The 18038-nt window shown below is 39.5% G+C and overlaps 1 protein-coding gene across 7 annotated transcripts in view; it reads left to right on the top strand.

The window, feature by feature from the left end:
• The window catches only part of SH3D19 (SH3 domain containing 19), a 171171-nt gene that overhangs the window by 113608 nt on the left and 39525 nt on the right, over positions 1–18038 (top strand). For 4 of the 7 annotated variants that reach the window (XM_072724821.1, XM_072724819.1, XM_026016584.2 and 1 more), the window contains exons 3-8: positions 6091–6131; positions 10545–10585; positions 11915–11957; positions 14277–14415; positions 14584–14746; positions 15465–16466. In XM_072724821.1, coding sequence (XP_072580922.1) covers positions 10570–10585; positions 11915–11957; positions 14277–14415; positions 14584–14746; positions 15465–16466 — 1363 coding nt within the window. In that variant the 5' untranslated portion in view covers positions 6091–6131; positions 10545–10569. The remainder of the gene's footprint in view (positions 1–6090; positions 6132–10544; positions 10586–11914; positions 11958–14276; positions 14416–14583; positions 14747–15464; positions 16467–18038) is intronic. The other 3 variants (XM_072724820.1, XM_072724818.1, XM_072724822.1) reach the window with 1 other exon arrangement.

The following is an 18038-nucleotide window of genomic DNA, read 5'->3' as shown; positions in this document are numbered from 1 at the left end:
CAAAGTCAGTTTTTTTCCCATCCATGTAAATCCTATCACTCTGTTTTATTGCCGCTAACCTAGTGATTCTCAGGTGATGATGATTCTTCCCTTCCCACTGCCCACCCAGAGGACTTTTGGCATGTTGGGTTATCACGGCTGGCAGAGTTGGAAAGAATTATGCTTTTGGTATCCAGTAAGTAGAGGCCAGGGATGCTGCCAATCATCCTGTAATGAATAGGACTACCCCTCATCTCTAACAAATGTCAGTAGTGCCAAGGAGGAGAACTTGTATTAGCTCTGTTTAAGGATCAGCTGTATGTTTTCTTCAACTCAATTTCTTCAGCTAAATTTAGATACCCCTCTTCCAAGCTTTTATAATACCTTATATAATATTTTTCCACATTTTTTAGCCTTTTCTTTATTGATCTTATCAACATGACTGAATACTTCTTGAGGGCAGAGGTTGTATATTCATATCAGTGTCCCTAATTTACGGTGTAATGTCAGGTACACAGTGAGAGCTCCATAGATGAATAATTACATGCATAAATAAGACAACATAAATGTTGCTAGGTATGACATTTTGATATTGTCAAAAACAACAAAGCAAACCATAATGGCTACTCTTAATCTCACCTAAGAAAACCCAACCTCTCTTTTTTATTTTGAATCATGATTTATTTATCATAATGAAACATTCTAAAAAATATTTTAATATTTTTATTAAATAGACTTCTCCATTGCCTTCTGGCACTTCCAGAAACCTCCTCTTGCCTACTTCTATCTTCCCCATCTCCACACTTTTTATCTCATCAAAATATTAGTATATGAATCCTATCATCAATATATTTAGTTCCTAAAAATGTGGATCTGCCCACAGTTTTAAGACAGAATACTGACACTCCAGTGTTTATTCATAAATGCTCTTTTTAAAAGCAGGCATGCCACAAATACCATGGTTGGTACAAACAGACCAGCTACAGTCAGCAATGCTTGTTTTAGGGAGATGTCCCAGATAAATTCTTACTTACTTTTGAGACACTTTGCTGTCATATCCTTGACGCATAGATTCTGAGTATTTAACCTGGCTGATGATACCTGGCATCAGCACTTTCCTTTATAGCATGTTCTTACTTTGGCATGGCATTTGAGTTCCAGTCCCTTCTGTCTTACCATAGCTTCCTTTTTTTTTTTTTTAATTTTTATTTATTTACGATAGTCACACACACACACACACACACACACAGAGGCAGAGACACAGGCAGAGGGAGAAGCAGGCTCAATGCACTGGGAGCCTGACGTGGGATTCGATCCTGGGTCTTCAGGATCGCGCCCTGAGCCAAAGGCAGGCGCCAAACCGCTGCGCCACCCCAGGGATCCCCCCATAGCTTCCTTATATGCTGTGTTCAAACCATGTTCAGCTGTCTCTCTCATTCCTAATCTTCTGTTGCACATGCTGCTTGACACCCCCTATTCAGAACCTCTCCTCCTTCACATTCTTCAGTCTCAGTCAATACACATGCCACATTTTGGAAACCTTTCCTTAAGACCCCAACATCGAGTGATATACCTTCTTTACATCCATAGCACCTTGTGCCTACACCTACATACTATTAATAGAAAGGCAGTTGCAATATTTGTCTTTCTTACTGACAGCAGAGTCTAGTGCTTTCAGGGCATTCCTAGTGCCTTGTATGCATGTATGTATGTATGAATGGATCGATGTGTAATATTACATATTATATATGTAGTAAGCATTGGTTATATGAGAATGGATGAAACAAAATACCTCTTCCAGCCTGCAAAAATTACACAAATCTGGCTAAACTTTTCTGCTAGGAAATGGAGATGAATCAGTCCAAATATTGAGAGTCTTTGGAGAAAATGGTACAAAGAGATAAACTTTATGCTCACTGGCCCGTTTACCAGCTTGATCAGAGGGCTACGCCTTTAGGTTTCATTAGCTTAACAAAAAGTTAAGCTAATGCTGACTTCACTGACTAGTACTTTAATGATGTGCCCATGGTTTTAATCAAGTGTTTTTCCAAAGAATGTATTTTTGACAATATATTCAGTTGCCTCTGTGCAGAGAAGGAACTCCCAAACCAGATGTGATTATGACGGGCACTTGTAGGTGTTGTACACCAAATTTGCCAAATCCAGCAATTTCATTTACTGGTTTTGGAAATAGTTTTTCTTCACCAAAGAGAGGAGGCAGGGAAATTATTTAAAACCTGGAAATAACCTGTTGCTTTGAAAGTTGTATAAATGTTTTTTAGAATGTTTCATTATGATAAATAAATCATGATTCAAAATAAAAAAGAGAGGTTGGGTTTTCTTAGGTGAGATTAAGAGTAACCATTATGGTTTGCTTTGTTGTTTTTGACAATATCAAAATGTCATACCTAGCAACATTTATTGTTTTCTCCTGCATCTACAGAGTCTGGATGAGACTCCAATTTGAAATTTTTTTGGATTAGCTTTATGCTTGAGGGTACTTGCCTGTATTTTGAACTTTGTAAAGCATCTAGAAACTTTTACCCATCCACTCAAGCATGAATCATGGACTTCTGGACTGTAAATTCACATGTGGTTCTGCCACTTACCAGCTATGTGACTGTAGACAGGATACCTAACCTCTACGCCTTATTTTCTTCATTTGTAAAAAAGATCGTGTGTTTGGCGCATATAATAATAAGTGGTTTTCATCATCATCTTCATTGTTGAAACCATATTAGAAATTCATTTCATTAGGTTAGGAAGCTCTTTTCAGATACAATTTTCTTTCTTAAAAACACCTTAATAAGGATCCCTGGGTGGCGCAGCGGTTTGGCGCCTGCCTTTGGCCCAGGGCGCGATCCTGGAGACCCGGGATCGAATCCCACATCAGGCTCCCGGTGCATGGAGCCTGCTTCTCCCTCTGCCTGTATCTCTGCCTCTCTCTCTCTCTCTGTGACTATCATAAATAAATTAAAAAAAAAAAAAAACACCTTAATAATACTAAGGCTATGTGTAAAAGCAGTAGTAGACAGTGACTCTACTACACAGACTTGAAAAGGGCTTATTGTAAAAGTGGGGAACAAAAGGATAGAAGGGGACTCTGAATAGCTAGGGAGTGCCCCCAGAGTCCTGGAGGAAGAGAAATCATCAGAAATTAGTCCTGACACTATTCTGTCTTGACCTCAGCTTTTGGTACTTTTCAGAATCTGAAAGCTGTGTCCCATAACCCTCCATTTCCCTCCTAGAAGGGTCTTTGTCACATGTCAGGAGTGGTTTTATCTCTCCCACCAAAAACAAGGGCATCCAATAATAGAGGCAGCAAAACTTGAAGGGCAGAATCTCTGGATCAGCTCTGCTGAGGGCAAGGACTAGGTTAAGTACATGTATTTTATACATGAGGAAACAAGAAGAGAAGCTAAGTAATTTGCACAAAATCACACTAGCTAGCAAGTGGAGGCACCAGGAGTACAAATGAACAATTGGATTTTAGAACTAGCTCTCTGAACCACCCAACTCTACTGCTTCCTCCTCTGATCAGTGGTTCTGTGGCCATGCCTTCTGTCCCACAGTGACCATCCTTCCTGGAGGTGCCCAGCTAGGACAAGAACCTGAGGTCATGCTGATGGAGAATTTCCATGAGGGTTTCTCTTAAGACTGCAGAGTGGAGGGGCAACTGAGTGGCTCAATCCATTAAGTGTCTGTCTTGGGCTCAGGTCATGATGCTAGGGTCCTGGGATTGAGCCCTACTTCAGGCTTCCTGCTCAGCGGGGAACCTGCTCTCCCTGCTCACGCTCTGTGTCTCTTTGAAATAATATATGTGCTGCCAAACTAAGTATAAATAAGTAAAATCTTTGGGGACACCTGGGTGGCTAAGTGGTTGAGCGTCTGCCTTCGACTCAGGGTGTCATCCCGGGGTCCTGGGATCGAGTCCTGCATCAGGCTCCGGTGGGAGCCTGCTTCTCCCTCTCTCTAGGTCTCTGCCTCTTCTCTCTGTCTCTCATGAATAAATAGATAAAATCTTTTAAAAACATACAGAGCAGAATCTTCACCTATAGGCTTTGTTCTGCATACAGATGGAGGAAAAAAAGGGTCATCTTTTGCATCCATAGCTACATTTGAGATACCGAAATTATATGTACTGCAGAGCCAGGAGACAACACCAGCATCTCCTAAAACTGCTTCCCATGGAGGTGTATTTGACCATAGGCCTCCTTTTTTATTTTCCCTACCACAGAACCTGTTAACCTAGAAGAGAGAACCTAGAAGGAGAACTTTAAACTTTAGAGTTTGGAAATTACTGTTTTTGACATAAGGTATTGATTTGTTGGTTGGTTGTTTGGCTGGTTGGTTTATAGAGCTAGCCTAAACATAATGATGCTGTAAAGCTTGAGAATTGTAGAACTTGGGCTGACCTTAATCAAAATTCTATTTTGTGGGCAACCCGGGTGGCTCAGCGATTTGGTGCCTGCCTTCAGCCCAGGGTGTGATCCTGGAAACCCAGGATAGAGTCCCACATCGGGCTCCCTGCATGGAGCCTGCTTCTCCCTCTGCCTGTGTCTGTGCCTCTCTCTCTCTCTCTCTGTGTGTGTGTGTCTCTCTCATGAATAAATAAAGAAAATCTTTTTTTTTTTTAAATTCTGTTTTGTGCCAAGGCCTCTACCACCCTCCTATCCTCCTCAACTTTCTACTGAGGTGTAACCTATATGTACAAAGTATGCAGCTCAATGAATTATCACATCTACTCAACACCCAGAAGACTCCCCTTGCCACACACACACACACACGCTTCCTAGGGCTGCCATAACAAAGTGCCACAAACTAGGTGGCTTGAAACAACAGAAATTTATTGTCTCGCAGTTCTGGAGGCTAGAAGTCTGAAAGCAAGGTGTCATCAGGGCCACACTCCTCTGGAATCCATAGAGGAATCCTTCCTGGCCTCTTGCTAGCTTCTAGTGGTTTGTAGGCAATCTGGCATTCCTTGGCTTGCAGCTGTATCACTCCAGTCTCTGCCTCATGGTCACATGGTACCTTTCTTCTCTGTGTCTATCTTCACATGGTTTTTCTTCTAAGGACACCAGTCAGCTTGCCTTAGGGGACCACCCTACTCCAGTAGGACTTCATTTTAAGTAATTATATCTGTAATGACCCTATTTCCAAAAAAGGGTCACATTCTGAGGTACTGAGCTTAGGATTTCAATGTATCTTTTTTGGAAGGGGGACAGTTCAACCCAAACAATCCCATGTTCCTCCTCAGTCAGTACAATATCCTCCTTCCCAAAGGTAACAGCAGCATAAATTTAATAAGGAAAAAATAAGTATAAATTTTAAGAGCATTCAGAAAAAAATGAAGAGTTTTATAAATAAGAAGACTTTTTTTCCTAAATCATATCATTAAAAAAGTTTTAGGTTTGTATGTTTTTCTAAATGAATCCAAAAACAATTAGTCCAACTGGTTTGAATAAAGATAAAACGAACAAACAGCCTTACTAACTGGTGGTTATAAACCTTTGCAGCTAGATGGTTTGACCAGTGAGTGAACGGTGGCTCAGAAGCATTTCTGTGACTTGTCCAAGGTCACGCAGTCAGGAAAACCCAGTACCAATCAGCCATTGAACAAAACTCAAAGCAACCAGAGGACTTTTATTTTTAGGTGGTGATGTTTTAAGTTCTAATCTTGGGAAGAAATGCTGTTAGTCCTTAGGTCAAACTAACTAAGAAAACAGGAATTCCCATGTCAAACACAAAAGAGACATAGGGACATCAGAATTCTTTTGATTACCATGCAATTGCTGCTGGATTTCAAGCACCATCTGAAACATCACTGGAAGACTCTGTGTGTAGGTAACTATGAAAGCAATTTTAAGGCAGATTTTAATTTAACTGCAGATATACTTCACCAGCCTTCTCATTTCCCATAAAACATTTTATATCAAAGGCAATTTAAAAACTTTTTAAATTTATGTGTAGTAAAGAGGATAAACCAGTAACTAATATGTCAAACTTGCTGCTTGGTGCCATATTGAGTCCCAGAAATGACCTGGCATTTTGAAAGATTCTTCTTCAAAAGGATAATGAATACAATAATGTTTTCTTTCTTTCTTTTTCTAGCCAAGGACCCTTGTCATCCATTAGAGCGGTAATCAAGAGATGTAAGTTTGTTTTTTCCTCCTCTGTGATATTTTAAATGATGGTTTAGATTTCCAGCAAATGATTGTGTTTGATGAATCTTACAAATAATCCAACAAAAGTACCTTCTTTTTTCTCCTAAGGAATAATAAACCATTTCAGACAAGCAGTTAGTTTTTCAACTTTCTTTTCAATTTTCATTTATTGATAAGCTCATTCCTAAGAATAATATTTTTCTCTTACAGAACTAAATTATTTTTAAAAATGTGGATTATCTGGTCAACTTTTATGATTCAATATAAATTTATATAACCATTTTCTATAGGTAGAGACATCTGATGGGTACCCTACTCTCTTTGATTCATTTTCCTCCACAGTATTTTTATTTAACTGTATAAATGCCTGTGGAAATTGGCTCACTTCCACATACAAGTGCCTTAATAGAATTCTCTACAAAATGGTGCATAGTTTCAACCTCGCCTCTTGGTTAAAACTTGTTCTAGGTGCAGAATTTTAACTTCTTTTTTTTAACAAAAGCCTCTGCAAAATTCCGTTTAGTTTTAGACAAACTAAATAGCACATGGATTACCTGTTTTAAACTACGATAAGGAGGGGATTTTTTTTTAAACCAGCAAAGATGGATTTGTTCAAGAATAGCAGAGAATTGCTGTCTAAGACAAGCAAGCCACAGCAAAACCATAGGCAAGTCTGCAGAACAAAAGAGAGGAAAGCATTCTTTTAGAAAAGCCAGGCATTGGGAAGGCTGTTATAAACAAAAAGCCCACTGGAGTAAACTGGGGAGTTCAAAATATAGTGGCTTCTCACTGGCTGGGTTGTAATGGTCTCTCACTGGCTGGGATTTTGCTCCGGGAGAAGGAAAGCCCATCTTCCTCCTCATGGGATAGTAACACAGTATCTGCTGAAGTCCATCCCTTCCTGTTGGATTTGCAATTGGCTACAAGTGGTAGTGTGAGAGCTCTCCCTGCCAGCCTCTCAGCTCCATTCAAAATGAAGTTTTAGGGTTTGGTTTTGTTTTGTTTTTTAAATGAAGTTTTTGAAAAGGAAGAGATTGTAGATGTTCTTTGTAGTATTTGAGCCAAGGTCAACACCCTGAGGACAAGGTATCCTATTTTTAGAAACATAATTCAATATATTAGAATAAATTTAGGGTATCTACAGGTTGTGAAGAACATGCATTTGGGCCATTGCAGTGAAGATTTTGTAAGGTGGCAATACAGAAGGATATTCCACATTTCCCACATTTTATTTCTGTTGGTCATGGATTATAAAGCTGTGGGATTTCCACAGTGTGTGTTGAAGAAAATTCAGACATGAAAATGGAAAATTCATGCCTTAGAACCCTTTGAAGTAGGGGTGGTATGTGATAAGAGGGGGGGACACAGAGAAAATTTAAAAAGAAGATTAGGATCTGGAATTTAGGCAAGAATTTTTTGCTGGAAATATAATTTGGGGTGGTCAAGGTTATAGGCAAAACCCGGAAGTAGCTAAACATTTATAGAGAAAACGTAAAGCCAGAGAAGATGACAAAGGACAGAATCTTGGGAAATACTGATGCCTGAGGCTAAGCTCTGCCTTTAAGGTACTATAGGGCAAAAGATAAATGACCCCCAAAACACCCCTGCCCTGCTAAGGAGAAGAGACTGAGTCCTGTCAGCTGCCTTCTTGGATTTTAGGACCTCTTTGTGGGGGATTGTAATTTGTACCTGATTTCCCACATATCCTCTAGGATGGAACTTGTTTACTTTACCGGTGCCATCTACTCAAGGCTTTAAGGAGAAGGCAGCTAAGGTGGAGTGAACAAAAAAGAAAGGCTGAAAAATAATGATCAGAAAACTAGAAAAACCAGGAGACAGCTGCGTGTTAGAGGTTAAGGGAGGGGAGGTTTTTTTAAAAAGAATAAGTGAACCACAAATAGCTCTAAATGCTGCAGCAAGGACAATCCAAAGATGGCTGAGAATAGGTTATTGTACGTGGCCTTCAGGAGGCCAGTGCTGACCTCTGAGAGAGCAGTTGCAGTAGAACATTGACTCTGGAAGCCACATGTCAATTTGAGACATGAATGGAATTTGTGGAAGTTGGGACAGCTGGGTTGGCTACTCTTTTATGACATTTGATGATAAACAGAAGAAGGAAGGGCTGAGGAGTATCAAGCAGAGAGATTTGACATACTCTTAGACTGTCCAGGTTGAGGAAGCTTGGAGACGTTTGTAGACAGCAGGGAAGGAATGTGTATAGGGGGATCAGACTAGCACATAAAAAGAGGAAATTGCTGAAATAGGGCCCTAGCTGAGAGGAAGGAGATGAAACAAAGGGAAAACTTGCTTTGAGGTATCTTTTTCAAAAAAACAAAAACTAAGTTGTCTTTTAATTCTTAAATATCAGTTACTTTGTGTACACTCAAAGAAATATTTGTTAGTTGTTTTATTCCTGTCCATTTAGGCAAGAAGGCCAAAGATCTCATGTGATGCTGTGTAAATACAGAATGAAGAATAATTGTGTTATCCCCTTCTGTTTTACACTTTTTGTCCATTCTGTTAAAAAAAAAAGAAAGTTGTAAACAATTTTTCACCTACGTAACCCAGTGAAATGTTTGTTTTACTATCCCATACTTAGTCATCTTTCTCCAGGAAGGAGAAAGACTTCATCACATTTTAAAAGCAATATTCCTTTACTGGTTGCATTTTAAATTCTTCCATAATGATACTGGTTCCTATCAAGCCTTGAGGTCCTTCTTTTTGCAGTCATTCTCGTGAGCCCCAACTATTATGGGTAAAGATCTTGAAGGTATTATAATGGGATTATATCTGGAATTTCATGCTTTTCCTTTCATTAACTTTTCAAGAGAAAATTATTCTCTGAAATTCAGGGTCAGCTAATACTCATTGCCTCCTATTGTGAGTCAGCAACTGTTCACACACATTATAAAACAGTGCTCTCTGCCTGGTAGATGTTAACCCCATTTTACAGATGGTAGGGTCACTGAGTCTCAGATTAAATGGCTTCACAAGGTAGATGTAGGATGTGACTCTAGACTGCCTGACTACAAGGTCATTGAGCTTTCAACTCCACGGATGTTCTTGTTATGTCAAACATGTCTAACTCATACCCAGTCTCAAGCAGATGTTAGTGAGTTATTTTTATTATTGTGATTTTCATTGGCAAGGTGATACTCTAGCAAAGATGCGGAGAATACAGTAATCCTTCTGTATGTTTATTTCTTGTGATCATCATTTAATCAATAATTTTGAGTTATTTAGAATCAGGATTAACATCCAGCTCTGTGTCCCAGCCTCTTCATCTATAATGTTGGAGTAAGATGATCACTGAGGGTCCTTCGGTGCTTATGATCCTGTTGGAATTTAGGAGGATTCTTTATTAGTGCTAATATTGCAAATCCAGATCTCAGTCTCTTATGAACAGCTGATTATGAATTTATTATGTACTTAGAATTTAACCACATGAACTAGAAAAGTTTGAGGATAATTCTGTGGAATGATAGGATAACTTTAATTGTGGCCTTAGTCCAAAATGCACAAAGGACTAGCTAGCAATTTGTGGCAGGGGTTAAAAGGAACATGTTGGTCTGTATGAGCATCAGTGGCAAATTCGATTGTCACGACAACACCCACACTGAATCTGTTCTGGGAAAGTAAGAATGAGAGTAATAGATAGTTGAGAAATTAGCAGGAAGAGTATGAGATGCTGTATGAAAATCTAATGTGTTTCTAGCTACTAAACTTGCTTAATACTCCCAGAAAGAGCCAGTTATTCTATAAAGATCAAGAAAGAAAAGAGATTTCATAGATGAGAGAATGTGAGGGGAAAAAAGCAGGAGACAGGAAAGCAGTGATTCTCAAAGGACATGGAGGAGATCCACAAGTAAGGTTGGGAGACCCTCTCTCCCTCATTCTACTACTTCGAAAGCAGGAGTACCCCTCTGCTAACCAGGACACTCTTGTTACTAACCGCCTCTGGTGTTAAGGGGCAGAATCAAGTGTGAAAGCCAGTGATTTAAGAGAATGTAAATTGACTACCAGATTACCTTTTAACTCCTGTATTCATACTTTAAAATTAATCCCTATTAAGTAGCGAATTGATTTTGCAAAATGGTTTTTAGGTTTGGGGGGTAGTTTGCAATGTTGTGAGAAACTATAGGTAGATTTGTTTTTACTGGGGCTATGTGGGTGAATGTCCGGGTCTGTACAGATATATCTTTGCCGCAACCTATTTCTTTACTCTCTGAAACTGTGTGGTGCATCAACTTTCCTTTTCTGTCAAAGTGTGCAGATTGGGTGAAAACAGTGGCATTGCAGAACAGTCTTGTTCCTGAATTCCTTTTAAAGCATAGGCAACTGGTTCACTCTTTTTTTTCCCCTCCCTTTCTTCTTCTATAACCCCTTCTTTTTTTCCCTTAGCACTCATGAATAGTGCACAGCAAAAATGCCCCGTGGAAGAGGTATGTTTGTGACAATAACATGATATCTTTTAATAGTGTTTGTGTCTGCTGATTCTGGCTTTCGTGATGGTGGTGATGTGATTGTAGCACACTTGGTGAGCCTCTCTCTGACATAATGAAACCATTCTTACGAATCAGATGCACTGCTCAGAGCTTGAGCCTCTCAGTCCTCTTTTATTCCAGTACACAAAATGCACCTCAGCTTGGTTTAGCTCATGATAAAAATGTTACAAATCAGCAAATAGTATGAATATAAGACTCGTGATACAGTTATGCCAGCCTAGCACAGGTTCAATTGTCGCAGCTCCAACTCCAGCCTAGATGCCATTGCCACCTCCCACCTCCACCCCTGCATCCCAGCTTGTTTAGAGAGAATCAGAAGTTAATAAGAGGAAGAAAGAAAAGATTCATACTGTCAGCCTTTACAAGTCAGAAGAACTGAAAGAGTACTAAAAAGATCTGAAGGCGACTGGTAGAAGTAGTTTATATCTGAAATAAATTCCTCTTTGTATGTATTTCTTTACAGTATAGTACTTGAATATTTTCTTAAAATTATTGTTAGAATGTGCTTCTTAAAAACAGGAATGATATTCTCCATTACACATATATATAATATGTGACACCACATGTGACATTTTCCAGATCTTATAATTAAGATTTGATTTAATTTAAAAATAAATTTGGAAAAAGTTTGAACTATTTAGCCTTTTGAGTTTGAGGCTTGAAGGAAGAGTCAGCACTGCAAATACAGTAATATGTGCTATAAACATGTTTATAAAAGTGTTGTGAACAGTTTTGGCATTTGTCGTTATCTTTGAACTTAATAAAACAACTTAAAGGTTGTAAAATTCCAGAAAAAAAAAATAGCAAATAGATAAAAATGTGACCCCTCTCACTTTCTTTACAATAGAGTTGTAAACAAACATGGTGAAAGCAGTCATATGGATTAAAATAGATACTTAAAATTTTTTCTGCCCTTTGCAATTTTGTGTCTTTGTCGTAATGCTCTTACCAGGCAATTTGTATTTAATAGCTATCTTCTTTTCTCTTTTAATTCTTCAAATTATTTTCAGAACCATGGAATGTGCTTTGGGGAATTTTTGAAGTCTATTTTTTCTTGTGCAATTCAAATATATAACTAAAATTAATTTTATGCCATATAAAAAGATCATTTTGATTTGCTTTTCTACTTATGGATGTTAAAATGCATACAACCTCTATGATTTCAAGTATAAGCTAACTTTTTCCAATAACATACCCTATAAAAAATTTAAATCTTTATTGAATGTACTGATTTTGTACTATACCAGTTTATTCTTTCTTCTTTAGCTTCTCGGACTTCTTTTCAGAGTGAGCTTCATCGAGAAAGGAGGTATGGTAATAACAGAGGTCATATATTCTGCTAATAATGAAGTCAAAGTATGTTATCAGTTAGCAAGTTAAATATTTCTCTTGCATAAGCAATGTATTACATAAGCAGTGTTCAGTACATTTCCTGGATTAATCTATATGTATGAATGATGAAAATTTTGGTGGGAGGGGGATCCCTGGATGGCTCAGCAGTTTGGCGCCTGCCTTTGGCCCAGGGCACAATCCTGGAGTCCCGGGATCGAGTCCCACGTCGGGCTCCCAGCATGGAGCCTGCTTCTCCCTCCTCCTGTGTCTCTGCCTCTCTCTCTCTCTCTCTCTCTCTCTCTCTCTCATAAATAAATAAATAAATCTTAAAAAAAAAAAAAGAAAGAAAGAAAGAAAATTTTGGTGGGAGAAGAAGCAGTAGTACAAGCCTCAGAAATGTTCCTGTGGCAATAATTATTTACTGAAGTTAATTTTTTAAATGTTTATTAAGCAACTGCTATATGTTAAACACTGTTATGACTGCTTCAAAGAATTGCTCAAAGAAATGTTTTTTACCTTTTAGCTACTTGGTAAATGTGGCATAAATAAACGGATGACACGATAGAAAATTGAATGGAAGAATAAGGAGAGGAAAAGAGGTTGAATGGATAGCTGAGTGGGTAAACGGCTTAATGTCTGGTTGGAGAGGAGTGGGGGGAGAGTCAATGGATAGGTAGAAGGAAGGACCAGTAGACAGACAGATGGAAGAATGGATGGAAATATGGATAGGTGGATAAATAGTTGGATGGATTTTTATAAGTCAGGGTCCCTGATTTCAAATTTCTTACTGGATAGCATAGAATAGTGAAGAATGAGGATTTTAGAATCATACATAACTGAGTTCAAATTTTGACTTCACTACATCCTCACTATATGGCCTTAAGCAAGCTGTTTAACCTTTTCTTAGCTTCTGTATCCCCATCTTTTTTTAATTTAATTTAATTTAATTATTTGACACAGAGAAAGAGAGCATAAGCAGGAGTGGCAGGCAAAGAGAGAGACAGGGAGAAGCAGACTCCTTGCAGAGCAAGGAGCCCCATGGGGGACTCATCCCAGCACCCTGGGATCATGACCTGAGCAGAAGGCAGATGCTTAACTTTAAAAGCCAAAGGCAGATGCTTAACTTTTTAAAAGATGCTTATCTTTAAAATGTTGCTAATCAGGGGCACCTGGCTAGCTCAGTAAGTACAATACATGATTCTTAATCTCGGGGTTGTAAATTCGAGCCCCATATTAGATACAAAGATTACTTAAAAATAAAATCTTAAAAAAAAATGTTGCTGGTCATACATATCTCAAGGCTGTCATAAGAATTACTGCATGCATAGTGCTTAATATTTATTAGCTGGTAACTCTTATTATTTAGTTAGACAAAAGCTATAAGCAGAGGGTTTTAGGTAATGCAATTCAAATGTAATCAGTAAGCAGGTTCTACTGTTTCATGAGCTAGCTAGTACAAGAATGCATGAATATGCCCAGTTTTGATAACATCGGTGCTTTTTTATTTTTATTTCTACAGAGTTCTAGAGAAAAGCAGGGCAGATATCATCATCCCTATTTGTTAGATGAGAAAACTGAGGCTCAGAGAGGTTGATTATTTCCTCAGGGTCACACAGTTGGCATTTGTTAGGAAATGAGGTTGATTATAAAATTTGAACATGAGAATGTAGAATCAGATTAAGAAAATGATGAAAGGAGCTGTGCCTGAATCCCTGTGCCTCCGCAATATTAAAGTTTAATTATCAGATTCATATATCAAACTGACCAGGAGCACAGACACACTTATCAAGGGCTAGAAGTGAATATGCAAACTCTATTTAGAGATAATCATCTAGAGATGACTTTGAATTGGCACAGAGGTTGGATGAGAAGGAAAAGGATATTCTTTTTATATGGTATCATGTCAGAGTATATTATTTATAATGGCAGGAAAATAAGCAATTCTACGTGTCCAGTATACTTTCTACCTTACCATGTATTATTTATATTCGTGGTATAGGCTGGATAGCAGAACTCTGGAATGAAGAGATTATGTGGGCCTACCTTAGTCCTTATCAACCAAGGCAGAGCTAAGTGTGCTCAGGGTACATCTTTAACTTTGAGCCCCAGAGTCCTAGAAGGATGACTGTCATTTGCTCCCTTGAGAGTCCAGGCCAGACAGATCATCTCTAGGACTATGGTCGTTCTAATGTAACTTTTTGGGGGCAGTGGTTGTTTTCACCAATCTTTGAGTATTTGCAGATAGGCGGTAGCTTGTTACCAGCCTGCAAACTCTCACTGAGATCTTGTCTGCTAGGCGCCCAGAGATCACCATTGTGGCAGCTGAGCCGCTGAGGCCGGCCTCGTGGTTTCCAGGAGCCCCACCCCCGGGCCTGGGGTATCCCCCATCTTCTGCAGCAGGCCCGTGGAGGCCCAGTGAGCTGGTTCCTGCTGAGGTAAATAATATCACATTATCTGTTTGCATTTTATTTTTTATTTATTTTATTTTATTTTATTTTTGCATTTTATTTTTTAAAAGTAAGCTCAAAGATGAGAAGAATGAGACTGTTAACCCTTTGTCTCTTGTCCACAAATGTTTAAACTCTTCATTCTTTGTCTTGCAGCTCCCACCATCTTATGAACAAGTCATAAAAGAAATCAACCAAGTTCAAGTTAATACTACGAATAATAATAATGCTGCTGCCCTTCCAAGGCACACAATTACTTCTGCAACTCAGACTGACTTTTCAGAAGAAATAGACAACCACCTGCCTCAAAGTGGTGCAAGTAATCCATCTTCCCTAATTCTGACCTAGTCCTAGAGAAGTAATCAGGAGGCTTCCAGCCTTTAAAATAATTTGCAACTTGTGCATAATTCATTGAGCTCTGCCTCCCAGTCAGTATGATCACTGTGTGCTTCCTTTATTTTGGCTTGGTGTGATTATTACAATAGATCATTCTCATGAGCTGCAGCCCCAATCTCTGGGGCTCACCCCAGTTCATATCACAAAAACATCATCCTTTTAACTCATGGTTGTATTACTGCGGATCCCCTTTATTCCCATTGAGAAGGATTTTATATTTAGCAACCTAAACTTGATAAGGTGTAAATAGGTGGTTGTCCTATGAGGCTTTAGAAAGCATTGTATTCAAATAACAGAGATGAGAGTAAGTTACTTTGGAAAAGTAAAACAAACAGTGTTGGAATTCTGATGAGAAGGAAAGGATTCATGTGATAAGTCTACTGGGAATCAAGAATTTAATGGTGTTTTAAAATATTATGTAATGAATATTTCTCTCATGAATAAGTATAACTTGGAGAACACTCCTGTGAGAAGCTGAGTGTAAACATTTCCCCCATTGATTTTGGAGTTACTTTTTACTAATTAAAGAAACCAAAATCTCTTGATATTCTGCATGTATATTTAAACAGTCTGTGTATCTCTATTTTTTTCTTTTAAATTATAATATTGCAACTTCTTTCTGTGGGTTTTGGTCTTGTCAGCACTACAGGCACCTCTTAAGCCTCTCCAGCCTTTCCCGGAAGTCTCAGCCAGTGATCTTCCAACAAATGTGGCACCTTTAATAGTCTTTGATAATTCTGAAGAACAGAATTGCCCAGAGAACTCCAGTGCTACAAGATGTCCGGTGCCAAGACCAAGATCAAAAGCCAACCTCAGACCAATAGCCAGAGATAGTCACCTTAGAGAGCAAAATCACCCCAAAACCAGCCCTGTGGCTACAGAAAAGGAATCCTCTCTGAGCCAGCCCCAGTCTCTGTTGGACAGTACCAACAACTTGGATAGTCAGGCAGTGATGAACATTATGAACACAGAACGAAGCCAAAATACTGTCGTTTCAAGAATTAAAGCATTTGAGGGTCAGACAAATAAAGAAACCTCGGGACTCCCCGCAAAACCAGAAATTGCACCCCGCACACTCCCCCCAAGGCCTGCTGCTCCCTCAGGGAAACCTTCAGTGGCTCCCAAGCCAGCTGCCAACAGAGCTTCTGGAGAATGGGACTCCTGGGCTGAAAACAGACTCAAGGTGGCCTCTAGGGAAGGACTCACTCCACACTCTCCACCGCAAGAAGTAGGGAGCATCCCAGTAACCAAACCTGTATTGCCAAAGAAACCAAATGCTGGCCTTATACGAAGTGTTAATCATGAAATTCTGGGAGGAGGGCCCATGGCTGAGAGCCCTGACGGCGGGAAGAAAGTCCCAACTCCTGCTCCCCGGCCTTTGTTGCCGAAGAAATCAGTTTCCTTGGAAAACCCCAACCCTACAACTTTGCTGAAACCAGTCACCGTTCCTCCCCGACTCTCAGTGGCATCACAGGCCAAAGCATTCAGGTCACTGGGAGAAGGGCCCCCAGGCAACTCCCCAGCTCCAGCTGTGCAAAGCAAGCCTCCGGGGGACATTGACCTCATCAGTTTTGATGATGATGTTTTACCCACCCCAGCTGGGAACCTGGTTGAAGAATCTGTTGGTTCAGAGATGGTTCTGGGTGAGTAAAAATGAGAAGTGGAGTGGGAATGTAAACTTATCACAGGGTATCTTGACTGGCACTTGCTGTTTTAGTTTCTAGGACACAATTTATAGTGGGATGTGTGTGTGCATGTGTGTGCACGCACGTGTGCACATGCCTGTGTGTACAGAGACAGAAGCACAAAGAGATTAAGAAACATGGAGCTGGGTAGGAGATGGACATAGAGAAGGACAGGGAAGTATGGAATGGGGGAGATGGAGACAGAGAAAGAGGGAGACATGTTGATGACTACCGCATAAGCCAGGAATAATCAGACTGGGCCTAGCAACTAAACTTGCTATGAAGTTGGATTCTTTACTCCAGCAGGTGGCAAGTCAAGCATCAGTGAGATTCAGGGAAAATTTCTCATAGATGGGAAGTCATGGGGTGGCTGCAGAAGGGCTCCTCAGATTAAACCAGCCCCACTGGGAGTGCCAGGAGAGGGGCCAGCCCTAGAGAGAACTCCGGCAAGAGCAAAGCCAGGAATGAAGATTCAGCCATATGTAGCCAAATTTTTTTCACTAATCTTCACAGAACATCTTCCCTTGGGAATGCAAAGTTTTATAAATAAAATACAACAGCTGTACACTTCCTGCCAAGATCAGGACAATTAAGTTTCTCAAGAGGAAATCCAGAGAGTATGTTTTCTTTCCTCACACTGCTCTGATGGAGGGTACGATGGTAGAGCTTATCTTTAATTTGTCAAAATAAGCTGCTTTACTTGTCATTGATGATTCCTTTTACTGCTGTTTACTTATTTGGGTAGCATTTGTGAACATATAAGCTTAATAGTATTTTCAAAAGGTTAGGTGTCATCTTATAAATGCTTAACATGCATCAAAATGATATAAGCTCTGTGATTGGAAACCAAATTCTGCACAGTACAAGTGTATTTTAAATGATAACAAACATTATTAAATATCCCACATACAACATTTAAGTGGCTAGAGCATGCCTCTTGTCTATAAGGGCTACAAGGAAAGACATTAGAATATGCTGAGCTTCTGCAGTGTTCCAAACCTTCTGCTAGATACCCAGACATACATCGTTAGTTTAATACTTACAGTAACCCTCTGCCAGGTATTGTTGGCCTCCGTCTGCAGAAGAAGAAAATGAGATGGAGAGAAATCAGTGGGTTACTTACCCAGTGTCATAGCACTAACAGTTTCCAAGGCATGATTTACGCTCCATCTTTTTACTCTAGGTCTAGTGTATTTTTCATTGTATTACAATGCTACTCGACATTTGTATGAATCCTTAGACTAGGTTAACACTTGGAAAACTTTTCAAGTCTTTGTTATGTCATTTTCTCATTTAAACCTTGTTGGTGTTGCAAGGCTCAAGGTGAGACAGGGATGGGTCAATCCAACAACAGCGAGCTCTGAAGGGGTGGAACTAGCACAGGCCAAGGAAACACCACCTTTTGTAGAAACTGCTAGATTTCTGTGGGGATGGCAACATGGTTATAATAACTGCTGAGAATAAATTCCCTGTCATCAAACATAATTACAGTCATCCTCCAAAAAGAAGGTCAACGGTATACATTCAACA

The sequence above is a fragment of the Vulpes vulpes genome, chromosome 10, assembly GCF_048418805.1.
Source record: "Vulpes vulpes isolate BD-2025 chromosome 10, VulVul3, whole genome shotgun sequence".
Classification (NCBI taxonomy): Eukaryota; Metazoa; Chordata; class Mammalia; order Carnivora; family Canidae; genus Vulpes; species Vulpes vulpes.
The sequence above is the reverse complement of the archived record's forward strand: the minus strand, read 5'-3'. Positions and strand labels throughout refer to the sequence as shown.